At 39.8% G+C, this 27666-nt stretch overlaps 2 protein-coding genes across 2 annotated transcripts in view; both read left to right on the top strand.

The window, feature by feature from the left end:
- LOC106089127 (ATP-binding cassette sub-family G member 8) overlaps positions 1-27666 on the top strand; it is a 146876-nt gene that overhangs the window by 38823 nt on the left and 80387 nt on the right. The window lies entirely within an intron of this gene.
- On the top strand, positions 17220-18798 carry LOC131994706 (uncharacterized). Its single transcript, XM_059361535.1, has 4 exons — positions 17220-17335; positions 18256-18349; positions 18417-18587; positions 18652-18798. Exons 1-4 carry the CDS (start codon positions 17220-17222, stop codon positions 18796-18798), a joined length of 528 nt encoding a protein of 175 aa, XP_059217518.1.

Genomic DNA, 27666 nt, shown 5'->3' with positions numbered 1-27666 from the left:
TCAAGACCTCTGTAATAGGCCTAAATGAGAAGAAAGAAGCAAGGAAAAAATGAAATAATTTGTTATGTGATGTTTAAATTTAATGAATGGCAAAGGTTTGGCTTATTTACACACACACACACAAACAACAACAATGATGTTTGTAATAAACCAACGAAAAATGTACAAAGCTTTTATTTATGCCACACCCCTACACCCATGAGTGAATAATAATTTATTCTCCAAATTATTTTCATGCGTAAGCATTTTGCTGAATCGATAAGTGAAATTTAAATGAATTTCAAGAGTTTTAAACGATTTATAACCAATCACGATTAATTTAAAGTGATTTGGTATTTTTGTTTGTTTGGGATAATGATGGCATGCTAGCAGGGATGGTAAAAAGGAGTGTACCAAAAGGTACCAAATCGGTAGTTAACAAATGGGGTCACAGTCCTATTAAAAGTAACTTCTTACAAAGTTAGCCACAGTTAGAAGAAAGCCGTATCTTATCTAGAAAAAGAGAAAAGTTGATACCAAACGTGCTCATTTCAGTACCATACGGTATTGATAGCAAAGCAACGCCGTATTGTACAAAAACAATACCGGAATGGAAGGGTGAAACATAAAATGATTAGTACCGTTTGGTACTAGCCTTATTACCAAACTGGTATTGGTTGTAGTACCAATCCTTAAATGGTTTCAGCACCAGACCGTCATTGGTTTTAGTATCAAACTAATTCCATCATACTTTTACATCAACTCTGGATCGTTTTCCACACAAGAGACTATCATGTTTTCCATTCTCACCGCTTTCGAGTATTTGAGAGGGTTTTAACATACTCAATTTGTATTAAAACAAAGCTTAACAACACTTCTGGAGCAATGACAAGAATACAAATGTGACGCCGTTAATTCTTAATAGTCTCCTTTGCCTGGTATTGAATTGATACCAAATGGTATTAAAAATCTTTACCAATGACGCGAACAAAATAATACCAGGTGGTATTGAAATAATACCGTCATTTTTCTATCAGTGTTCCCCAAAGCATGAGTCACATTGTCTCTACTAAGCTATGTAGATGAGCGAGGAACAAAAAAAGGTGGTATGGCGGTTTTCAGGAACCATTCGTGAATGGGGTGGGGTGTTCTACCATTCGTCTGCTTGATTCTGTTGAGTGTCCAGATCCAGGAACTCTGCGAGTAAGATGGGTTGCGTCCTGAGGGATATGGGTCTGAAAGGAGCGCGTCTGGCTGGGCAGCTCAACAGTTGACATGTATCGTGTGGTCCCTGGTACAATCGGGACATCCCACACGTTGACATCAATCCTTGCTCTGAAGGAATTGAGGCGGCTGCATCTGCCGGATCGTAATTGAGCCAGCGCTACTTTGGTTTGCTGAAGGAGGTCAATTTCTTCGGGTGCAATGGGGGGCGCTATACAGCCCAGAAGGTATTGCTTAGACAGCATGTAGTTATGCCTTCACATGGGTAGAATCTTTGTCTCCTGACAGAGTTGGTCTACGTGAGAACTGACGAGAGAGCCCATCGAAGGGCGGCATTCTGACAGATCTGGTTATTCCACTTATGTTGTTGTTGTAGCCACATGTCTATATGTGGAGATGGCGATCCTCATCTAGCTTCTATAAGTGAGCAAGCTCGTTCCAGTCCAAAGTACCGATCGCCGCGGAAACATTATGGCCATTGGTTATTTAAAGGCGCCAACAACTCGCCTTGTTATATCGACCAACATAGGCTCAGTTTTTATGCAGGAGCCAGCGCTACCCGGCCTCTCACAGAGACTTTGCGCTCCATACCGCTGAATGTCCGCGACTGCAACTGCAGTTACTCTGTATGGAACATTCCACTATCCGCAACATGTGGACGAGACCGGAAGCTCGCAGCTAAGCTTCTCATGAAAATGACGGTCCGTCGACCATCACTTTCAGCTCCGTACGCACTTCATGCGTTTATGTAGTGAACAATGTGCATGAAGATTTGTTGGCAGATATCTTCAGATTTCTTGTAGCGAATTATAAGGCAAGTTCATTGAGGTAGATGTTTAACCTATTGTAGATGTCATCAATGGGTGGGGGGCCTGATGCCATGATCGTACAATCGTCCGCATATGATACAATCTCTATGCCATCTGGAGGCGGTGGAATGGAGGATAGGTAGAGGTTAAATAGTGCCGGAGATATCACAACGCCTTGGGGATCTCCCTATTTCACTCTACGGTGTTTCAACTTCTTATCCCTAAATTCCACAAGTGACTGGCGACCACACAGATACAATAATTCGTGACCCAGCGTTTCAGGCCTGCCTGGAGGAACGTATTGGCAATGTCCTCAAAGAGTTTGTCATGGCTGACCGGGTCGAATGCCTTCGATAGGTCGAGTGCCACGAGGACCGTTTTATCATAGGGCTTGAACTGATTAAAGCCACGGAAAATATGTACGGTGATGGCATGCAGAGGAGGCCACCGTAGCGCAGAGGTTAGCATGTCCGCCCATGACGCTGAACGCCTGGGTTCGAATCCTGACGAGACCATCAGAAAAAATTTTCATTGGTGGTTTTTCTCTCCTAATGATGGCGACATTTGTGAGGTACTATGCAATGTAAAACTTTTCTCAAAAGAGGAGTCGCACTGCGGCTCGCCGTTCGGACTCGGCTATAAAAAGGAGGCCCCTTCTCATTGAGCTTAAACTTGAATCGGACTACACTCATTGATAAGTTTGCCCCTGTTCCTTAGTGGATTGTTCATGGGCAAAAATTGAAATTGAAAAAAATTTATGGCATGCAGAGTAGTTGTTGTGCTATGCAGTCTTCGTAAACAATGCTGATGCTCGGCGAATGGAAATTCTTCTACGAGGCTCGGGAGGGCAGTTACTGAAGCGGCGATTGGTGTACTCTCTGAAGCCGACATAATCGGCCTTCTTTTAATTGATAAATGTCCGGCGCTCAGAGGTTATGAAGCAGGGTGGTCGGTCGATGGTGAGAATTATGAAGGCATAGTGGGGACATCCTCATTCAAAGAGCAAAACGTGGAGCCTTCAATCTGCGCTGCCAAGGCTATGCCCCGCTAGTCGTTACCTATGGGGGAATGCCATGAAATGTGATATGCATTAGTCTCTTAGAACCAGACGATTATGGCCAGATAGTAGCACTCATATGTCGCGCTTGTAAGACTGGTCGTTAATTGGGACACAGCTACCAACCGGCGGTATGTACACGTTGTATAGCTCTATCTCGGCAGTACCGGACCTGACTGCTATCCCCATGCATTTCATGTAGGGGTCTCTAGCACATGGCGCAGGCGAGATGGTCCTATACTACACGGAATGTTGTATCACGAAGCCCAATCCCCCACCTCCATTCTTTGAGCGATCCTTACGTAGCATATTGTAGCCTCACGGCTACTGTGCAAGCTGCAGGTATTGGTCAGCTTTGTCTCCTGGATCGCTTTAACCAATATGTTCTTCCGACTCATTTCGCAATCTCATCGATCCTGCCAAGGAGACCGTTGCAATTCAATAGCAAAAATGATACTCTTCACGGCACTGGCAATATTGGGGCTGGGATGCTGCTGTTGCGTATATTGCCGCACGGAAGAGGTCGGGGGATCACATAGTCCGACGACGACACTTGCGACCCACTGTTGTCTATGTTCGCACAGTACCTTGCAACATATTCAGTGTGGCTATATTCTCGTAGTGATGTAAGGCCAGAGCAAGATCGGAAATGTAGCCACTACATGCACCGGTTACACCTCACCGACCGATGATGGAGGCGGTTCTGTTAAACTGAACCGAACAGAACCAGGGTCCGGGGCTCAAGAGTTAGAATTGGGAGATCAGTTTATATGGCAGCTATATCAGAGTTCTTAGTAGTCAGCGTCCAATAACCATGTTTTGGCGGCGTCTCAACCGTAGTGGAAAATAAGCTTAAAAATTGTTTTGGCGCATGTTGAAGTTTTGGAGGATACTACTGAAAAACATAAAACCCATATTTGATGATAAAAATTAGCATTTTTATTATTTGGACAGAAACTTATATAGCAGTCCTCATATAAGAGAGCTATATCAGGTTATGGACCGAATCAGACCATATTTGGAATTTTGTTTTAAGGTCATAACAGAAGTCATTGCATAAAATTTCAGACCAAATTGCTTTCTATAGAGGCTCACGAAGTAAAGATTGATTTTTTAAGAGCTATGGAAAGTTTTATAAAAAAAAACACATGAAATTCAGAAAAATGCATGAAATCTTAATTTGAAACGATAGTACGGTCCGTATAATTTAATGTTTGAAGATTATTTCATGCAAATGTTGACCGTGACTGTGTCTCTAATGGTCCATCGGCTTAGTCCAATTTTGGCATACTCTTAGTCCAATTTTGGCATACATTTCGGCAGGTAAATGTTCGCCGAACTAGCCTCTCAATAAATCCATTGTTACGCGTGCTGTGTGCCATGTGGCACCGTGTTGCTGAAACCACATATCATGGAAGCCCAGCACTTGCATCTCGTGCAAAAAAAAGGTGGATGTCATCTCACGGTAGCACTCACCATTCACATTTACGTTACAATTCGTATCATCTTTGAAGAAGTACGGTCCAATGATGCCACCAGCCCATAAGCCGCACCAAATTGTGACTTTTTCTGGATGCATTGGTAGCTTCAATGCTTCTGGCTGATCTTCACTCCGAAATCGTCATTTCTTTCTTAATAGAGCGAGCATTTTGATAATAAAATTCAATAACTTGCAAGCGTTGTTCGTTTGTAAGACGATTCAAGGTTAAATTATAGACCAAACTGAAGATGTTTGATAGTGTTACAAAACACGAAACGTACGTGAGCTGTTTAAAACAGTGTTGCCAAAAAGATAATAGCTAAAAAATCACCCTTTATAATCGGGAGATCAATTTATATGGGAGCTATATCAGGTTTTGGTTTAAACCATACTCAAAAAAACGTTAGCCAAATCGGATAATAATTGCGGCCTCTAGCGGCTCAAGATGTCAAGATCCTATATCGGTTTATATGGGAGCTATATCAGGTTATGAAATGATTTTGACATACTTAGCACACTTGTTGGAAGTCATAACAAAATTTCAGACAACTGGGATAAGCATTGCGCCCCTCTAGAGGATCAAGAACTCAAGATCCGAAATCGGTTTGTATGGCATCCATATCAATCGAATGTTCTATTCAGTGAAGGCGGATTTTGGAAAACCCTTGTCCTATACAGGTGCAAGGAAAATTTCATAGAAATTTTATCTTTAGAGAAAATTTCATAGACATTTTGTTTTTAGAAAAAATCACGTATCAATAAAAGTACCAAAGCACGAATTTCTCTTCCCTGGCTTGTTTTAGCACTCACACAGACGCCTAGCTTAAATTTCTCAATGCTCACACCCAGCAAAGCAATTGATTCTCCTCATTATAGCTGAACCCAAGTTTGTTGCTTAAGTCTTTGGTTATTTTTCGAGAACATTGCCCCAAACTCGGCAATCACATGGCCTCATCAACAAAAACCAAAAGAAAAAAAAAACAGAAAACAAATTTTTGGTTTGGCCCGTATTTTTTTAATGATTTACGTTGCTCAAGAACAACAGCAACAAAAATCCCAAAATCCCCCTCCATAAAAATCTTGTTTACTTAGTAAATTATACCCCGTTATGGCCACAAGAAATTATTTTCCCTCTCTCTCTCGCATACAAAAATAAGAAAAATATTGCTGACCACATTACATTACCGCAATACGATGATCAAAAACAGGTTAATGAACCAAAATATGACCAAATCATTGTAACCATTGTGATGATGCTAGAAAATAATTTAGCATCGATTAACGTGTTAACTTCTTTTTTTTTGGGATTAGTGTGTCTTTAACACCATTTAAATTCTGTTTAACTTTTGTGGTCACTTGGAAAGATTTTGCCCCTTGGTTATAGAGCTACGGAATGCTAATAAAAGAAAATAAAAATAAATAAATAATGGTTTGAGTTTTGCATTTCAACCTGTTTGAGTTTAGCTCATTTGCATAAGAATGCTGTAGGTGCGTATTTCCTTTGGTGAAATTTTTGAGGTTTACTTTTTCGGTCAAAAAAGTAGTCATTGTGATTTTTGGGTACAATTCATGACTGTCTTTTCGATACAGTATAATGATCTTGATAATAGGGGTTTATGAAGAGCTTCAGTGAGTATGAGTGACTTAATTAGTGAACAATTTCAATAAAAATTCCTGGAGGGCATAGTTCGTAACCGATTTGGATGAAATTTTGCATATTGAGTTCTGTTATGTTTTACGACAACCGTTCTTAGTATGGTCCAAATCGGTCCATAGTCTGATGCAGCTTCCATAAACTGTTCTCCAGATTTGACTTCTTAAGACTTTTAATTTTATATCTTCATTTAAACCGATCGCACGTTTTCGGACCTTTTCGGCATTTTTAGGCAAATAATGCGCTCTGCACAGTAGTTATCGTGCAAAAGTGGCTCAAGGAGTCATATCGGCCGATTGGTGTATATGGGAGCTATATCGAGTTTTAGAAAGAATTGGACCAAACTTTGCATGTATGTTCAAAGCCATCACAGAAGTCATCGTCAAAAATGTCATCCATGTCATAAGTACAATAGTGCTGCTCTCTATCCTCCAGTGTGTTGGGCCTACAGTTTATAGCATGTTAATTTGTAGCCTTGAAATTAAAACTACATCCCAATTTGGAATATGGAGACTTTAATCTCTGATACCACAATCTAGTCCCTTCAGATGTTGTATAACATATTTGTATGGGTCAACCTCGCTTTCTATTTCAATGGCTTCTTAATAGAAGAATAGATTGATGGCTTCGAACGCCAAGACAACGGCAATGGCTCTCGTCGTTGCTCCGTGTGCCCAGGTTCGAATCCCGGCCGGGCTCTGCCAAATTTTTAATTTTTCAAGTTTTTTGCCTTTTAGGGCGAAGATCATAAAATTTTACAATTCTTGTTTGTTACTCTTTCGTGACGAGTTAATGGGAGGAAAGCCAAAGATAGCAACACACACCAACCTATGCGTCGCGTTTCGTCTTTGGTTAGAAGACTTTTCAACCATATTAGGTGTGATGGCTTCAAGGGCCGTGCGCTGGTATGTTGTATTTGAATCGTATTAATAGCGAAAACGCGTCTATAATACAATTACCGCATTAACCACGCTCGACAACCCTGTCTATTAGCTGTACTTTTTCCCAATGCATGTATTTTCGTCTCAACACAAAATTTCAATAAAAAATTTTCTAACGAGAAATGGTCAATAAAATTTTTCTTAAGGCAAAATTTCAAAAAAAAAAAAACAGAAATTCATTAAAACAAAATTCAATAAAACTTTTTCTAAATGTAAAACCTTAATGAAATTTTTTTCTAAATACAAAATTGGGCAGCTTGGTGCTCGAAATAAAGGACAAAATTTTAATTATCTCTTTGAAAAACTAAATTTCAATGATATATTTTATAGAGATAAAATTTCGGGAACTTTTTTGAAGACAATATTTCAATGAAAGCAGACTTCAACGAAATTTTTACTAAGGACAAGGTTAGGTTGAAAAGAGAGAGCAGATATTTATTTGCATGGACATACACGTAAGCCAGTAATCGGCTTGTTGTGCGCTCTAAATACTAAAAAAAGTAATCTCGAAAAATTAAATCTAAATTAGGAATTCCGTGCTACTTACAAATTCTTTGCTTGCCACGCCGCTAAGTTGGTTCATTTCTAGAATTGTGTCCCCAACTACGTGCCGGTATCTGTTAGACGACAAAGCCGGGCAATCAAATAGGAAATGCTCCTACGCCTCTTCATCTTCCCCACATGTCCTACAAATGCTATCAATTGCTACACCGATTTTATATAAGAGAGCTCGTAGTCCTATGTGTCCCGTTATGATACCAAAAGCTATACTGACCTCCTTTTTACTTCTTTTTAGTAATAGCCTTCTCACGATATGGATCCCTCCATAGGATTTTCGGCGACCTACCAACCGTTTCGCTGTCCCACAGGGTTACATGCCTATTCGTCGCCCACGCCCTTAACTCGGACTGCGTCGACCCGAAAGAGCTTCGGGTTAACCAAGTTTATTGACGGCTGTCTTCTGTCCTTCACCGCCAAATCGCCTGCCTTTTCATTCCTCCTTTCTCCGCTATGGTCCGGCACCCAAACGATGCGGATTTTTCCATCCTCAGAGAAAGCGTTAATCCTCTTCCTACACTGCAAGACTGTTCGCGATCTTACCGTCCTGTTTGTTATTGCCCTTATGGCCTGTTTACTGTCCGTAAAGAAGTTCATACTCGACATCCTCGCGTTAACATCACACCACCTTACAGATTCCGTGATCGCCCGGAACTTCACCTGCAGGAAGTTCCATAATCCTGTCTTCACCTGCAGACAGGATTTTGGTCAGGCAGTTTAAAACAGATCTCAGTCCCTGTGTTCTCAATGTAGACTCCCAGGAACACTCTGTCCTCTAGCTTTGATCCATCCGTGTAACATGATCTTCCAGATGGCAATACTAGAGTTCCGTCAATCCAAGACCGTGCCGCTGGTAACAGTGCCTCGCACTCGACTTCAAGGTTCATCTCAGTTAAGCGATCGGAAACCTCTTTTCTTCCAGGTTTCCTATTATTGTCGCCTCGATTATACCGCGATGGTATGAGCTGTTCCCATCCTCAATCCATTCTCCCATCGCCTTAAGTCTCATAGCCGCAGTGGCTGTATCACACTTAATCTGTATGTCAATGGGTCGGATATCTAGAATAGTCCCCAGTGCCCTAGTGGGCGTGGTCCTCTTCGCTCCACCTATGACAAGACAACATGTTCTCCGAACTTGTTTTATAGTCCTTGTGTTGTATTTTTTCTCCGTAGCAGTCCTGTAAAGTCGGTGGACTTTCCCCGGATTCAGGCCCAATTTCGAGTCTACGGCCCGCCTACATGTCCAACATCTGTGAGCCTTCTTAGTAAGCTCTGGAATGTGACACTTTCAATTCAGTTTCTTGTCCAAAATCACACCTAAGTATTTGACCTTGTCAGATATGGAAATCGTCTTATTGTGGAAACGAGGTGCTTTAAATTGTCCATTCTTACTTTAAAACTAAGATATCTGCACAAAACGATATAAGATCTATAGATGGTGTTCCAGCATGCAATACAGAGTTTTGCTCTTGTTTCATAACCATATATCACCACCGATGGATTCTTTGCAGGACACATTAGCGACTACAATTTTTTATAAAAAAAATTTCAAATATTTTTACCCGTTTCACAGTAACAAAAGAATTTTGGGAATTTTTCAATTTCGAGGTGGGTATATTAATTTCGTCATTCCGTTTACAACACGATTTTTTGCAAAACGATTTAGCAATGTCCGTGTGTCTGTTCGTTCGTATGTTGTTATAACCTACAGCCTTCAAAAATTGATATATTGAACTGAAATTTGGAACAGATATGTATTTTTTTCGCACTAGTTTCCAGATTTCACTAAAACAGTGGAACAGTGAGTTACATTAGGCCACTCCATCTTCCAATTAGGGTCGTAAACCCATGAAAGAGAATTTTTTGCCCGATTTCGATTAAATTTGTAACGTGACTTGTATTGGGTTGCCCAAAAAGTAATTGCGGATTTTTCATATAGTCGGCGTTGACAAATTTTTTCACAGCTTGTGACTCTGTAATTGCATTGTTTCTTCTGTCAGTTACCAGCTGTTACTTTTAGCTTGCTTTAGGAAAAAAGTGTAAAAAAGTATATTTGATTAAAGTTCATTCTAAGTTTTATTAAAAATGCATTTACTTTCTTTTAAAAAATCCGCAATTACTTTTTGGGCAACCCTATATAATTAAGGCTTCTCGGCAACTGAACATAATACTATGCGGAGAGGCCCATATTTGGATATTACTATGGATATAGTAGTCATAATGAAATATGATACTAAATATATACATGTTGATGCATATCCACAGTTCGCCATGGCCTTTTTGTGTTTTAATTAAAAATGTTATTCCAATTCAAAAGACTTAAGACACAAACAGTTTAATCAATGTGAAAAGACTTAAGACACGAACATGACACATCGTCAACTTAAGAATGTCATTATTTAGTTAAAAAAAAAAATTCGGTGACAAAATATTGTTAAAATCCACAATTGTTCATTTAAAATTTGATAGCTTACAATTCCAAATTTTCATAAAAAAAAACTTTTCATACTATTTAGTTAATTTTTTTTATACAATTTTTGCAAAATTTTTGTATTTCTAATCTAGATTGCAAGCTAACAAGTCTAAAATTGTTTCGTTTTAATACATCATGGTTAGCTAAAACTACCAAATGACAAGCATTGGGTAAGCAAAAACAAAAGACTTAAGCAACAAACCTTAAGTTGTACAACCAGCCTCCCAGGTGAACATTTTAATTTAACAGATAAAGTGGCTTGCTTACACAATATGTCTGGCTGCCACCAAGTGCTCTTAATTCCAATTCCCAATTTCAAGTTGCCATAAGCAAATGGCCTGTGGTGCATTACAACAATGCTCATGCCGTAAGGCGATACATTTTTGCAGTACTATGGCCCCAAAGAGTCAGTCAGGCTGGCCAAATGGCACAGAGACAAGAACTTTTCTATAATCTTAAAAATAAATGATTCATGCCATATGACATTTATATGATTTTAACCAAAGCACTAGTTTATTATTTCCTGCTCCCCCTCTATCTCAAGCTCTCTCACAAAGACTTTTTGCAACAAGTTCTTCAAGGTGTGAGTCTTATAAACAATCAATTGGGTTGAGTTGGTAGAACAAAAAAAAACCTTACCAAATCCATAAAATTTATTTATTCATTCACAAATATCTCTACTTTTCAATTCTATACAACCAGCAGCAACAGTAATAGCTATAAAAAACAACACAAACCTGAATGAAAATATGCGAAAAAAAATGTCTGCACATAGTCATACACTCTCGGGCATGGACGTAGACCAGACGTTGGGGTACAAGCCATTCCCATTCAATAGATAGAACCATGTCGAGCGAGAGAGATTCTGTTGACACAAATTCCAAACTCACATGGAAAATATCCAACGACAACGAAAAGAATGAAATGGCATGAAATTAAGTACGCGTACATAGTTGGCACAAACTACACTCTAGCCATACAAGGCATTACCAGAAAATAACCAGCAGCAACAACAACAACAGTGAACCACAACAATTTCTAGCCATAAAAATTGTAAATTCAAAATAAACTCACAAAATTAAATTTGTTTTTGTTTTCTTTGTTGTTGTTGTTGTTGTTGTTGTTGCGTCTTTTTTTTTCATTTTCTAAGTGAATAGAAAAAGGCTGTTAAAAAACAAAACTCAAAAAAAAAACCAACTACTACGCGGTGTTGTTTGAAAGCCCCATAACTGGGTTACTGTGAAATTCGAATACCAACGAAATTCCAGCTACCACACTTAAACTCGTTCGCGCAACTGGCAACTATGACGTTGGAACTGCAACGTGTGTTTGCAAGTTCGTGAATTCGTGAATAAGCCAATAACCTACGGGATATATTTTTCCAAAAAGAGGGGGAAAAAAACTCAAAATATTGGTCAAAACACCACCCGCAAATTGTTTTAAATATTTAAGGGCTTATCTCACATGAGGGAAACCCATCATAAGTAGTTCAATAGTTAATTGAGTAATTGTCTAACTTATGTTGGAAATGTACTTCCTATGCAAAGTGTGATAGTTTATAGGCCTGTTGGTTTCGCATTGCATGAAATGAAACAAACGAAAAACAAGTAAAAGAGTGTTAAGTTCGGACGGGCTGAATATTGGGAACCCACCACCATGGATTCCGCTTAAAACTTTTCTTATAAAGGGCGATTTTTTTGAGGTTAGGATTTTCATGCATTAGTATTTGACAGATCACGTGGGATTTCAGACATGGTGTCAAAGAGAAAGATGCTCAGTATGCTTTGACATTTCATCATGAATAGACTTACTAACGAGCAACGCTTGCAAATCATTGAATTTTATTACCAAAATCAGTGTTCGGTTCGAAATGTGTTCATTCACCGTAACGTTGCGTCCAACAGCATCTTTGAAAAAATACGGTCCAATGATTCCACCAGCGTACAAACCACACCAAACAGTGCATTTTTCGGGATGCATGGGCAGTTCTTGAACGGCTTCTGGTTGCTCTTCACTCCAAATGCGGCAATTTTGCTTATTTACGTAGCCATTCAACCAGAAATGAGCCTCATCGCTGAACAAAATTTGTCAAAATTTGAACACATTTCGAACCGAACACTGATTTTGGTAATAAAATTCAATGATTTGCAAGTGTTGCTCGTTAGTAAGTCTATTCATGATGAAATGTCAAAGCATACTGAGCATCTTTCTCTTTGACACCATGTCTGAAATCCCACGTGATCTGTCAAATACTAATGCATGAAAATCCTAACCTCAAAAAAATCACCCTTTATATAAAAATCAATTTGTTTGTTTTTAGGTTTGTTTGTTTGTTTGTGTGTTCCTTATAGACTCAGAAATGGCGGACCCGTTTTTTTTGAAATTTTCACAGATGGTGCATAATGATCCCGTCGTGAAAATAGGGTACTACATTTTTTGATATCTGAAGGGGGGGGGGGGGGGCGGACCCTCCCCCTTACCATAATTTTCAAAAACGCCAGATCTCGGAGATTGGTGGTGCGAAATATTGTGTGCTCTCATATAGTACCCTAAAAATAAAAATTTGGTATCCAAATTTCGGATGGGGTACCTAGGGGGGCTGCCCCACCCTAAAACCTACCAAACATATATTTAGACCAATCACGACAATATGGGACTCAAATGAAAGGTATTTAGGATTAGAAAACGTATCTTATATCCAATTGTCGGACCAAGTGCTAGGGGGACCACACCAAGCCCCAAAACACCCCTAAATCGGACATATTTGCCGACCATGGCAATATGGGACTCAAATGAAAGGTATTTGCGAGTAGAATACGAATCTGATATCCAACTATGGGACCACGTTTCTGGGTGTACACCCCTTTTTCAAAACACCCCCCATACAGGACTTATTTACTGACCATGGGAATATGGGGCTTAAATAAAAGGTATTTGAATGTAGAATATGAATATGATATCCAAATATGGGACCAAGTGTTTGTGGGGCCGCCTCTCAGCAAAAACATCTCCCAAAAGGGACACATTAACGACCATAGCAATATGGGGCTCAAATGAAAGGTCTTTGGGAGTAAAGCACGAATTTGATATCAATATTCGGGAAAAGTGTCTACGGAGCCACTCCACCCCCACAACACCACCCAAATAGTAAGTATTTGCTGACTATTGCAATATGAGGCTCAAATAAGAAGGTTTTTAGAGTGGAACACGAATCCGATATAGATTTTCAAGGCCAACTCACTGAGTGGCCGCCCATCCCCCAAAACACCCCCCAACCAGGTCATGTTTACCGACTATGGAAATATGGGGCTCAAATTAAAGGTAGACCACATATCTGATATCAACGTTAGGGGCCAACTGTCTAGCGGACGTCCCATCACCATTACAACCCCCAAATAGGGCGTATTTGCTCACCAAGATAATTTGGGTCTTAAAGAGAGTGGAACTAAATATTTATAGTTTTTAGGGCCAATATCCCAAACCGGAAATATTTGCTGACTTTTGCAATAAGGACTTTAAGTGAGATTAGAAAACGAGTTCGATATTCAATTTTGAGGGCAATGGCAATATGGGGTTCAAATAAATGATATATAGATATATGAGAATAGAGCACGTTGCTGATATATTTTCCGGGATTATTGTTTGGGTGACCACCCCAATCCCCAAAACACCCCTAAATCGGGCCTATTTACGATATTACCTACCATATCAATGTGGAGCTTAAATGAAAGGTATTGGGGCGTAGAGCAAGAATTGATACCCATTTTCGCGGGTCTACCCCTTTCCCAAACTACCCCATAAACAGCAATTTTTTAGTGACCATCATAATATGGGGCTCAAATAAAGGTATTTGGGAGTAGAATACGAGTTTGATATCCAAATATAGGGCCATGTATTTAGGGCATCACCCCTTTCCCAAAACACCCCCAAAGAGAAAAAATTTTTCGGCTAGGTATTTGAGATTAGAAAACGAATTTGATAAACTATTTTGGGGCCATGTGTTTGGGGGACGCCTCATCCTGTAAACTCCTCTTAAGCCAATGCCAATATGGGGTTTAAATAAATGGGATTTGAGAGAAGAGCACGATGATGATATTTTTTCAGTGCCAAGTATCTGGGGGACCACCTTTACCCCGAAAACACCTTTAAATCAGACGGGCTGAAATGAATTATTTTAAGAATGGAGTACACCTTACATCCAAACTTAAATTCGTAGCAGAATAAAGTTCATGTGGGATTCAGATAAAGGCACTTATATTGTTAAACTGTTAGTCAAGTTAGCACGGACAATTAAGAGATCTTTAATCGTCCAAAATAAATATTCCAAGGAAACTTTTGTTCCATATACAGAAAAAGAAGGCGCAGCGGAACGGGCCCGGGTTAGCTAGTAGAAAATAAATTTAGTTCAAGGGCATGATTTTACTCTACATACCAAATTAACGATAAACCAGGAAAAATTAAAGCTTATAGTAAACGAACAAGGATAATAAACAGATCGGTTTATTTGGGAGGTATAACAGGTTATAGATCGATTTTGAACCGTACTTGACACAGTTATTGGAAATCGCCACACTACGCGTAAAATTTCAGCCAAATCGAACAAAATATGCGGCTTCAAGGGGCTGAAGATTTCAAATCGGGAGCTCAGTTTATATGGGATCTATATTAGGTTATAGACCTTCTTGGATCGTACTTTGTATAGTTGTTGACAGTCGCAGCAGATCACTACATGCAAAATTTCAGCCAACTCCGACAAAAATTGCGGCTTGTAAGGGCTCAAGAAGTCAAATTGGGAGATCGGTTTATATAGGAGCTATATCCAAATCTGAACCGATATGACCCATTTGCAATCCCCAACGTCCTACATCAGCAAGAAGTATTTGTTCGCAAAATCAAGCGGTTAGCTTGATCGTGATTTTAACACACGGACGGACGGAGGGACGAACAGACGGACGGACATGGCTAGATCGACTTAGAATGCTGAGACAATCAAGAAAATACAAACTTTATGGGATCACATATCAATATTCCGAGGTGTTTCATATAGAAAAACTCGATTACTACACGACCATTCCAGGGACGTAGCTAGGAATAATACTTTTTTTTTTTTTTGGGGGGTTGGCGTGGAGCTTCCCCATGTTTTTTCATAATCGAAAATTATCAAAATTCTTGTTACTGTTAAATTGGTAAAGAAACCGCAATTTTTTTTTTTGAAAATTGCAGTGGATATGGAGGGACGAACAGACGGACATGGCTAGATCGATTTAGAATGCCGAGACAATCAAGAAAATACAAACTTCATGGGGTCACATATCAAGATTCCGAGGTGTTACATATAGAATAACTAGATTAGTACACCACCGTCCCAGGGACGTAGCTAGGAATTAAATATTTTTTTGTTTTTTTTGGGGGGGTAGAGCTTCCCCATATTTTCTCATCATCGAAAATTACCAAACTTCTTGTTACTGTTAAATTGGTAAAGATTCCGCAATTTTTTTTTTTTTGAAGATTGCGGTAGCTGTGTTCGGCCGGACCGAATCTTGGGAAGAAGTAAAACCGGAGATCGGTTTATATGGGGGCTATATCTATTTATACACCGATTCATATCACACTTGACATGAATCCTATGGTGGTGGGTATAAAACCATAAGCGCAAATGGGGCATCTTGGCTTTGGAATTTGAGAACTCGAGGGGTTTTTCTACACAGGTTAGGTTAGTTCAAAAGAGCTCACAAAAGGAAATCTAAGTTAGGAATTTCGTGCTACTTACAAAATCCTTAATTGCTCTCCATGGCACTCCCCTAAGTTGGTTCATGTCTGGTATTGTGTCTCCACCTAAGTGTCGGTATCTGTTAGCCGCGAAAGCCGTACAATAACATAGGAAATGCTCCAAGCGCGCCGCCATGCGGCCTATGGCACTGTGCCCCGGTTATGACCCCTGTCAAAGTACACATCGACCTCTTATCGAACGCCAGCAATTCCCTCGTCCTCCTCCGGTCGATGACCGGCCATAGCACCTACGCAGTCCGGCAACCATCCACCGTGTCCCACCTCGCCAACGACGCCGCCCTGGCCATCCCATCTACTGTGTTCAGTATCTCGACAAATGGCACGTAGCAAGACGGATGACTGGTCCGCCCAGCGCAGACGAATCCCTCCTGACGCACTCGTCCGCCCTTTCATTCCCTGGAATCCCTCATGCCCAGGAACCCATGTCAGCGTCACATCGTGGACCCGGAGCCTATCCAGGGATTCCAAACAGTCCGCCACGCCTCTTGACCTCACCATCTTCGACCCCAAGGCCGTGAGCGCTGCCATACTGTCCACATAAATTTTGAGTTTCGAGGGCGGTAGGCCTCTTGCCAGAATTTCTCTTGCGGCTACTGCAATGGCACAGACCTCTGCCTGAAAGACTGTGCACTCGTCCGGCAGTGTGATATTGAGTGCATCAGAGTAGACCCCCAATCCAGTCCCTGACTCCAAAGAGCCATCTAAGTAGATCGAGGTCTCATCATCCTCAAGTACACCATCCGCCCTCTCAGTAAAACGAATCGCGAATGCCCTCACTCTAGTCGGCACTGGTGCCAGGTAGTCGGAGATCCTCCTCAGTCTATCCTCCCTATCCATAACACCCAGATTCGAACTGAGGCCGCAACCATCCTCCTTTAGCATGCCGAGCTCTCTCAGCCTAAGCGCGACCCTGGCGGCGCAGTTCCAAATATAGGCACCAATGGGCTGCATATCCAGCTTAACCTCCAAGCCTGCCTGCGGTGCGGATCTCAGCGCCCCTGTGATCCCGACGCAGGCCTGTTTATGGAGCTTCACGAACTCCTTCGCACGCGTCCTCTTGCCTACGGCGTCCCACCATGGCAGTACTCCATAGACCAGTACTGGTCTAACGATGGCCGTTTACATCTAATAAATCATCTTGGGAGTCACCCCCACTTCCTACCAAACATCCTCCTGCAGGAGTAAAAAGCGCACAGTGCTTTACGGCTTCTTTCCTCGGTGTTCCTCTTCCAGGAGAGTCGAGAATCGAGAATTATGCCTATGTACTTCGCCTCCTGCGACAGCCGCAGAGTGACCCCGTCCAAGGACGAGAGTCTGAACCCCGGTATCTTATATCTACGCAAAAAGAGCACCAGCTCCGTCTTTTCTGGGTTGGTATTCAAACCATTTCTGGTAGCCCATCGCGACAACGTCCTCAGTGACCTTTCCATGATCTCGCTGATCGTTGACAGAAACTAGCCTCTAACCAGCACCACGATATCTTCAGCATAAGCGATAATCCTCGTGTCGTCCCCACCGAGATCCACCATGATTTCTTTAATCACGAGGTGCCACATCATCGGCGAGAACACCCCTCCTTGGGGCGTTCCTCTGGTCACCCGCGAAGTCGGATAATAAATGCGCTTGTTATAACTCGACAAACTCGACAGATCGGTCTATATACCAGCTATATGCAAATATATTCCGAACTGGACCATTTTTGGTTTGGATGTCGGCGGGCCAAATAAAACTCACTGTGCCAAATTTCAGCGAAATCGGGTAATAAATCCGCCTGTTATAGCCTAAGACCCTAAATCGCCAGATCGGTCTAAAAGGCAGCCATATCCAAATATAGTCGATGTGCCCCATTCAAGAACTTAACCTGCGTATAGAAGATATAAGACTCAGTGCAAATTTTTAACTCAATATCTCAATTTTTAAAGACTTTGATTACAACTGACGGACACATGGACGGACATACGGAGTGAGTACAGATTTCCATATTGTCGTGTTTTCGATTAAAGTTCCGGTTGAGTAATTTATCCATAGAAAAATCTCTAAAATTGTTTGAAGAACAGTCATTGGAGGATAATTGATTTTGAAACAAAAAACGAATTGACAATTATAAATAAATTAGCAGAAAGGTATAAATAGGCTAGGATTTTAAACCCATTTTTAAGTCGCAATACCATAATGCAACAATTCAGATCGATTTTCATTGGAGCGGTATTTTTTGTGGCCCATTTCTTAGATTTGGCACATTTAATGAAAGCCAAATTTACAAAAGTAGAATGTGAAGAATACGATAAAGCTTCAAAAAATGCTATTTAAAGGACTTGGGAAACGATGTGGTATCCTTGCATATCCATGTAGAACTTCACCAACTTCCAATCAACAATATAACGGTAAGTTGGTGGCAAAATGTTAAAAATACCATTCGCTGAAAGAAATTTTCCCAATCCATTCTCATAGACCAATGGACAGCTATTTCATCAAGGTAACATTTTTCGTCCCTATATGTACAACACCACTGTTAACTTGTGCGAATTCTTTCAATATCCCAAACGTCAAATGTTCTGGAAAATTATTTTTGACAATTTCATCATGCCTTTTTCAAATATTAATCACACCTGTCCATACGATGTAAGTTTGTGCTCTGTGTTGTTTGTTGCAAGGACATACATTGCTAAAGCCGACATTTTTTTAGCATGACATTATCATGGACAATGCCACTTTGAAAGCTGAGGCGTTTCGTTTGATTCCATTTCCCAATAACGATTACATGGTCCAACTGAAATTTGCTGCCTATAATGTGTATAGAGCAAGTGTTAAAATTTATTTCAAAATATTTTAACAATACACCAGTGTGTTTTCATATTTTGCTTAAGCAAAAGCCAAAATATTGGGTTGCCCAAAAAGTAATTGCGGATTTTTTAAAAGAAAGTAAATGCATTTTTAAAAAAACTTAGAATGAACTTTAATCAAATATACTTTTTTTACACTTTTTTTCTAAAGCAAGCTTAAAGCAACAGCTGATAACTGACAGAAGAAGAATGCAATTACAGAGTCACAAGCCGTTGAAAAAATTTGTCAACGCCGACTATATGAAAAATCCGCAATTACTTTTGGGCAACCCAATATTATGGAAATAAAGAAAAATAATATCAACAAGTAAAAGCGTGCTAAGTTCAGCCGGGCCGAATTTTTTATACCCCCACCAAGGATCGCATTTGTCGAGCTCTTTTGAGGCAAACAAAAGATAAAAGAAAAAAAATTGCTATGTTATTGGATCAATATCAAGTTATGGTTCATTTCGGACCATAATTGAACTGAATATTGGAGACCAAAGCCAAATCTAGTAAGAATTGCGCACTTTAGGGGCTGAAGAAGTAAAATAGGGAGATCGGTTTATAGGGGAGCTGCAATAGGCTATAAACCGACTCATGCCATTTTCGATACGTATGTTAAAGTTCATGAGAGAAGCCGTTGTACAAAATTTCAGCTAAATCGGATAATAATTGCGCCCTCTAGTAGCTCAAGAAGTGAAGACCCCAGATCGGTTTATATGGCAGCTATATCAGGTTATGGACCGATTTGAACTATTCTTAGCACAGCTGTTGAAAGTCATAGCAAAACACCTCATGCAAAATTTCAGCCAAATCGGATGATAATTGCGTCCTCTGGAGGCCCAAGAAGTCAAGACCCCAGATCGGTTTATAAGGCAGCTATATCAGGTCATGGACCGATTTGAACCATTCTTATTACAGTTGTTGGAAGTCATAACAGAACACGTCATGCAATATTTCAGCCAAATCGGATAGGAATTGCTCTCTGTAGAGGCTCAAGAAGTCAAGACCCCAGATCGGTTTATATGGCAGCTATATCAGGTTATGGACCAATTTGAACCATACTTGGAAGTTATAATAAAACATTTCATGCAAAATTTCAGCCAAATCGTATAATAGTTGTGCCCTCTAGCGGCTAAAGAAGTCAAGATCCCAGATCGGTTTATATGACAGCTATATCTTTGCACAGTTGTTGAGAGTCATAACAAAACACAACTTGCAAAATTTCAGATTTTAACTGCGTCCTCTAGTGGCTCAAGAAGTCAAGACTCCAGATCGGTTTATATGGCAGCTATATCAGGTTATGGACCGATTTGAACCATACTCAGCACAGTTGTCGGAAGTTATAATGAAACACCTCATGCAAAATTTCAGCCGATCGGATAAGAATTGTGCCCTCTAGCGGCTCAAGAAGTTAAGATTTCAGATCGGTTTATATGGCAGCTATATCAAAACGTGGACCGATATAGCCCATTTAAAAACGCAACCGACCTACACTAATAAGAAGTATTTGTGCAAAATTTCAAGCGGCTAGCTTTACTCCTTCGAAAGTTAGCGAGCTTTTGGGCAGACAGACGGACGGACGGAAGGACATACAGACCGGCATGGCTAGTTCGGCTTAAAATTTCATGGCGATCAAGAATATATATACTTTATGGGGTCTTAGACGAATATTTCGTGGAGTTACAAACAGAATGACGAAATTAGTATACCCCCATTCTATGGTGGAGGGTATAAAAATACACTGAAAAATTTGTAAAAAAATTAAGCCTCAAATTACGAACTTAATTCAAAGATGAACAATTTTCCAACACTTTAAGGAAACATGAGATTTTCCTAGACAAAAAGGATTTGTATACCCTGTACCACAGAAGTGGTACAGGGTATACAGGGTGTTTGTAATACCTAGAAGGAAGAGAGATGAACTAAATGACAACTATACCGATCGACTCAGAATCACTTTCTGATTCGATTAAGCTATGTCCGTCTGTCCCTTTTAATTTGTGTACAAATTACAGGTCGCAATTTTCATCCGATCGTCTCCAAATTTGGTACAAGCATTTTCTTTGGAAATGGCTTATATACCCTATATAGGGAGATCGGGGGTCGGTGTATATGACAGCTATGTCCAAATATGGTCCGATCTGGACCACATTTAACAGGAATGGGAAGAAGTCTACCAGAACTAAATGTATCAAAATTCCTCGAAATCAGATGAAAAATGCCCATTTTAATAGCTCAATACACTGGACTGATCTTCCGTCCATTTGACAGCTATATCCAAATATAGTCCGATCTGGACCACATTTGACGGAAATGGGTAGGTGTCTATTGGAGCTCGCTGTGCCAATTTTCATCGAAATCGAGATCGGGCGGACGGTTTATAGGACTTTATCCAAATATGGTCCGATCTGGACCACACTTCACGGAAATAGGTGAGGTCTACCAGAACTCACTGTGCCAAATTTCATCGAATTCGGATGGAAAATTGGCAATTAATTGCCTCAAGACTAAAAGTCTGTAAAGTGTAACCCCCTCGTATAGTAGAGGGTATAATTGAGGTCTTTGGGGGTAAATACTGGGTTGCCCAAAAAGTAATTGCGGATTTTTTAAAAGAGAGTAAATACATTTTTAATAAAACTTAGAATGAACTTTAATCAAATATACTTTTTTTACACTTTTTTTCTAAAGCAAGCTAAAAGTAACAGCTCATAAGTGACAGAAGAAAGAATGCAATTACAGAGTCACAAGCTGTGAAAAAATTTGTCAACGCCGACTATATGAAAAATCCGCAATTACTTTTTGGGCAACCCAATACTTAGCTGTTGCTATTACATCCAACCAATTGTGTGCGGTTGGGTGTGTGCCACCAATATATGGTCATTTGGGGGTACAATACAAATATGATGTTAATAAACGGGTATTTGGGGGGCCACCCTACCACTGTTAACTCTCCAACAATCATGTAACGATATTTTTCTTTAAATTATAATTAAAACTTAAGGCAGCTGATAAACAACATTCTTTAGCACATTTTATCGTCATGTCTTAAAATTCATTGTTGACAAAATTCCATTTTCATATAAAAGGTATGCCGTTCTTAGCAGATATTTAAATTTGATGACAAACACCAACATGATTTTTCTTAACAACTATAAGCACATAAAATTGTGTAAGATTACAAAAATAAGATGAACAAAGACGCTTAAAGTCGAATGTTTGATACACTTCACAACCATGGATGTGGGTAAGTTTGGGAATTTTACAGTCAGTTACCAAAAAATATGATAATAGTGATTAGCTGTGCCAACTTTCCAAAAATCCTATCAAAATTGAAATATCTAGTACACAAAAATACTTGGACAGACAGATGGACATGGCTTAATTGGGAGTAATTCTAAGGTGATGGGGATACTCAAAAACAGGTCTATCCTCTCTCCTTTGGAGTGTTGCAAACAAATTCCTTTTGTTATAAGCCACTGTTTCACAGAAAGTAGTGTAGGTTATAAAAATCAAAAAATTCCAATCAAAACCAGTTCGTGTCTTAAGTCTTTTGTTTTGGTTAACATGAATTGGTTTCTGTTACATGTTGCCCAAAATAAAAAACAAAAATACTTTTGCATTAATTTAAGTACTTTATTAAAGCATAATACCAAACCCATATGCCAATCTTACAACCATATAAAAGGTGTAAAAAAAAAACAAACCCATTCCTAAGAAATGAGATTTAACCAAATTTTTTCGATTACTGAATAGTTATGCTATTAAGCAAAACATATTTACCAAGTGGTCTAAAGTTTTAGCAAATCTTGAAATATTTCCCTGGTCATGTTAACTGTCATTGCGTGTTGTCTGCAGACAAGGAAAATGTTGTCAAACTCAAGACGACCACACATTGTACCACCATATGTTGTGTTGGACTTGAACTGGAATGTGTCATTTACGGATAGTTTTTCGACTTTTCTCTACTACTAGTGGAAAACAACGTTGACAATAACAACAACAAGGAAAATAAACTACTTCACCACATTGTTGTGAGTGCTCAAGTTGAATGACATAAATTCAACGGTACCTCTCTTTAACTTTGTGAACGAAATAGCTAATCACAACAAATAAATTAATGTGAACATCACGAGAATTCACAGGTTCTATTGTACATGCTTGCGTGTTCCATTCGAGTTTTGTCGTTTGTTGTTTTTGTTTTTCTTCTTTGACTGGTTCTTTCTTACCTTCAATGCTTAGGTTTGAACTTTATATTTTGAGTGTGTGTGTGTGTGTGTGTTTACCTTTGTTTTAAAATGAGGGTAAGAAAATGAAACAAAAGACATAGTCACGAATTGTCTAACTTAGTCTTTTTATTTCATTTTCAACCCTTTTGCTGTAAGAATGTGTCACACGTTTTGTTGTCGCGTCAGTTTACTCTCCATATGTTTTTGTGTTGAAATACAGGAGTTACGAAAAGAAGCACAATGATGTTTTACCTTATTAACGCTTACTAATCGCTATTGCAAAAAAAAGTTTCCAAAGCAAAATGGGAAGTAAATCTTCTGCCATTGATTCTTTGCTTAAAAGGAAGACTATGGAAAAGTTGCGCAACCGCATTATGGACCATCATAGGACTTTATCCTCACTTACTGGAAGTCTAGTAGCGGCTTTCATAGAATTGCCCATGAAAGTTAGGCATCCGCTTCATGGTACACCCTCTATAATTATCATAGACTGTATAGCGAAAATGTTTGTCTTTCATGCTATCACAAATGTATTCTTTAAAAATGTATTATCGTTTTCCTTACAAACTCCAGAATTTTCCCATCTACTTTCCAATACGTAATGAAATAATTGGGTGTGTGCGTTTCCTCGTTTTTTTTTACAGCAGACAAATTTTATGAAAAATGCCGAAAGTTCAATAGGTTAGGTTAGGTTTAAGTGGCAGCCTGCCATTAGACTCACATAGACGTTTTCGTCCATTGTGATACCACAGGAACAGAAGAAGGAAGATACCTTCCAGTTCCTACCGTTGAACCATCCAGATCGCTTTGAAAAGTCCAACAACTGGCGAATGTTCACATCCGCTAAATCAAACAGGTTCTCAAAGAAATGAGATCCTAAAGTGGAATTCCTTCTGACTGCCAGTGCGGGACACACACACACAGAAGGTGTTCTATAGTCTGTTCTTCTTTGATGTCCTCATAGCTTCTGCAAAAGTCGTTGCTGGCAACCTTCAGTCAGTCAGCATGTTTTCCGATCAGACAATGAACTGTCAGACGTATATTCTAGCCAACGACAGCAAAGCAGTAGACCTCTTAAAGTCTAGATTAGGCCACATAGTTTTGCGATGCTTGTTTTAGACAAGGAGACAGCCTATCGTGTGATCTCTTTAATATCCTTCTGGAGAAGATTATACGAAATACAGATGTGAATAGATATGGCACACTAATTACAAGGGAACACATACTACTCGCCTATGCCGACGACATCGATTTCATAGATCGGTCACCCGAAGCAATAACTGCAGCCTTTGAAAGAATCGAAAGAGAGTCAGTGAAAATGGGTCTGGCAGTAAATGGAGATAAGACGATATGGATGGTTTCAACTCCCAAAAAGCCTTGCACAACCGAGCAGATAAAGCAAGTGGAGAAAGTTGGAAACCAAAACTTTGAGACAGTCAGTAACTTCACCTCGGCACCGCCGTAACCGAAAAAATGACACAAGTTTTGAGATTAAGCAAAGAATAATACTGGCAAACAGATGCTACTTTGGACTAAGTAAGCAATTTAGAAACAAGGCCACCTCTCGACAGACTAAGATTACACTATACAAGACACTGATATTATCCGTGTTGTTATATGGTTCTGAGGCATGGGTACTTGTGAAAGCAGATGAGGAGTACTTGGAGTGTTTGAGAGAAAGATTCTTCGTTAAATATATAAGAACCAGTCTGTGTTAATGGAGAATGTTGGCCTCATATGAACCTCGAGCTGTATGAGCTGTAGGACGACGATAGCATTGTCACACGCATTAAACTACAACGGCTTGGTCATGATGTCAGAATGAATGAAGAAGCTCCAGCAAAGAAGTCTTTTGAAGGCAAATACGGTGATACACGCAAACTGGGAAAACTAAAAGCCCGATGGAAGATCAAGTGGTGGGAGACACCACGAAACTTGGTGTCAGAGATTTTAGAACGAGCGCAGAAGATCGAAGCGCTTGGAACGCTATTCTACGTTCGGCTAGTGGAACAAATATTCTGTCATAGCCAATTCAAGTAAAGTAAGTAAGTTTTGCTCACAGCCCCCTCTTTGTGAATATCTATCATTCGTTGTCCTTCGGGCTTGATCCTGCAAACTTAGCTTACATGTCGCTAGAGGCATACCCACAGATTCCAGTATACCTGGAATGTGTAGGGTAGTTCTTAGTTTCGCAAGCTCGTCCGCTTTACAATTCCCTTTGGCCCGGCAACCAGAACAGTTGAATTTTGAACTATTCCGCCATCTCGTTGGGAGATCTGCGACAGTCGAGGGCGGATTGTTCAATAATCTCCGAATAATTTTCCCAAAAAAACTTTATATGACATAGCTTTCTAGGTAATGGAAAAAAGGTTTCCAAATATGTTTGGAAATAAAGGGAGATTTTTTAAGAGTTTAGGAAATTTTTTCAAAAAAAAAACACATGAAATTGAGAAAAATGCATGAAATCTTTATTTGAAGCAATAGTACGGTCCATATAATTTAGTGTTTGGAGATTATTTCATGACCGGCTTTATACTTCAAATGGTCCATCCGCTTAGTCCAATTTTGCCATACTCATTCCAAAATTTTGAGCCGGTGTCTCACAAGTAAATGCTTCAATGTTGACTTCTAGTGCGTCAATTGAAGCGGGCTTGTCTGTAAGACATGAGCTTTAAGCCCCCCAAAAAATAGTATAAAGCCGGTAAATCGCACGCTCTATGCGACCAATTGATCGGTCCCGAACGTGAAATAGAATGTTCACCGAACTCGCCTCTCTATAAGTCCATTGTTACGCATGCTGTGTAGAATGTGGCACCGTCTTGCTTAAACCACATGCCATGTAAGTTAAGCTTCTGCCTTTTGGGGAAACAAAAGTTTAAATCATCTCACGGCCGCGCTCACCATTCACTGTTACGTTACGATTCGCATCATCTTGGAAGAAGTACGGTCCAATGATGCCACCAGCCCATAAACCGCACCAAACTGTGACTTTTTCTGGATGCATTGGTAGCTCTTGGAATACTTCTGGCTGATCTTCGCTCCAAAATCGATTTGAGTACCCATTGAGCCAAAAATGAGCTTCGTCGCTGAACACAATGAGCGCGCGATGAACTTTCTTAACAGAGCACGCATTTAAAAGTGGAAGTGGAGTGGAACAAATTGTACATCATTAGCTTTGAAGTTGAAAGACAAGATGGAATATAAGAAGTAAGAGCGTGCTAGATTCGGTCGGGCCAAATCTTATATACCCTCCACCATGGATTGCATTTCTCGAGTTCCTTGCGCGGTATCTCTTTTAAGGCAAACAAAGAAAAATGAATAAGAATTGTTATGCTTTTGAAGCTATATCAAGTTATAGGCCGATTCGGACCATAAACGAATTGAATGTTCAAGACCATAGTAGAAGTCATTGGGAAATACTTCAGTCCATTCGGATAAGAATTACGCCTTGTAGGTGCTTAAGTAGCATAATCGGGAAATCGGTTTATATGGGAGCTGTATCAGGCTATAGATCGCTTCAGACCATATTGGACACGTACATTGAAGGTCATGGAGAAGCAAAATTTCAGCCGAATCGGATAAGATTTGCGCCCTCTAGTGACTCAAGAAGTCAAGATCCCAGATCGGTGTATATGGCAGCTATATCGGTTATGGACCGATTTGAACCATACATAGCACAGTTTTTGGAAGTCATAACTTCATGCACAATTTCAGCCAAATCAGATAAGAATTGCGCCCTCTAGCGGCGTATATGGCAGCTATACAGGTTATGGACCGATTCGAACCATACGTAGCACAGTTTTTGGAAGTCATAACTTCATGCACAATTTCAGCCGAATCGGATAAGAATTGCGCCCTCTATTGGCTCAAGAAGATCCCAGATCGGTTTATATGACAGCTATATCAAAACATGGACCTATATGACTTATTTACAATCCGAACCGACCAACGCTGATAAGAAGTATTTGTTCAAAATTTCAAGCCCATAGCTTTACTCCTTGGAAAGTAAGCGTGCTTTAGACAGATGGACGGACTTGGCTAGATCATCTTAAGATGTCATGACGATCAAGAATATATATACTTTATGGGGTCTTAGACGAATATTTCGAGGTGTTGCAAATGGAATGACTAAATAGGTATACTCCTATTTTATGGTAGAGGGTATACAAATTTTTGAAATATTTAGGACATTGAGGTTTTTCTAACTGTTTACCATTTGAAAACAGCAGGAAATGTTTGCTGTTTTTGCAAAAAATTACAGCTGTCCCATTTTCAGCGGACTTTTTGCTGTTACAGCAAACCTATTTGCTGTTTATACTAACAAATTTCTCTCAGTGTATTTATCCGACACCTTTCTTATCTTCTTCTCTTATGAAACATGTAAGGGAAGGCAAAAGTCGGGCCGTACCGACTATAAAATACCCCTCACCTCCCCTATAAATGTAAATTGGGAGCTATATCTAAATCCTAACCAATTTTGGGAGTAGAGTACGATTTCGATTTTGGGAAGATTGATAAATAAATGTGCTTGCAGTGGCTTTAGAAGTGAAAATGTGGCAAAATATTATAGAACCTGATATCTAAATCTGAATCGATTTCTATGAAATTCACCATCATAAGAAAAGTCCCAATTTGGGATGGGTTGAC

The sequence above is a fragment of the Stomoxys calcitrans genome, chromosome 2 (assembly GCF_963082655.1).
Source record: "Stomoxys calcitrans chromosome 2, idStoCalc2.1, whole genome shotgun sequence".
NCBI classification, from domain to species: Eukaryota; Metazoa; Arthropoda; class Insecta; order Diptera; family Muscidae; genus Stomoxys; species Stomoxys calcitrans.
Note: the sequence above shows the minus strand (reverse complement) of the source record. Positions and strands in the feature narration are given on the sequence as shown.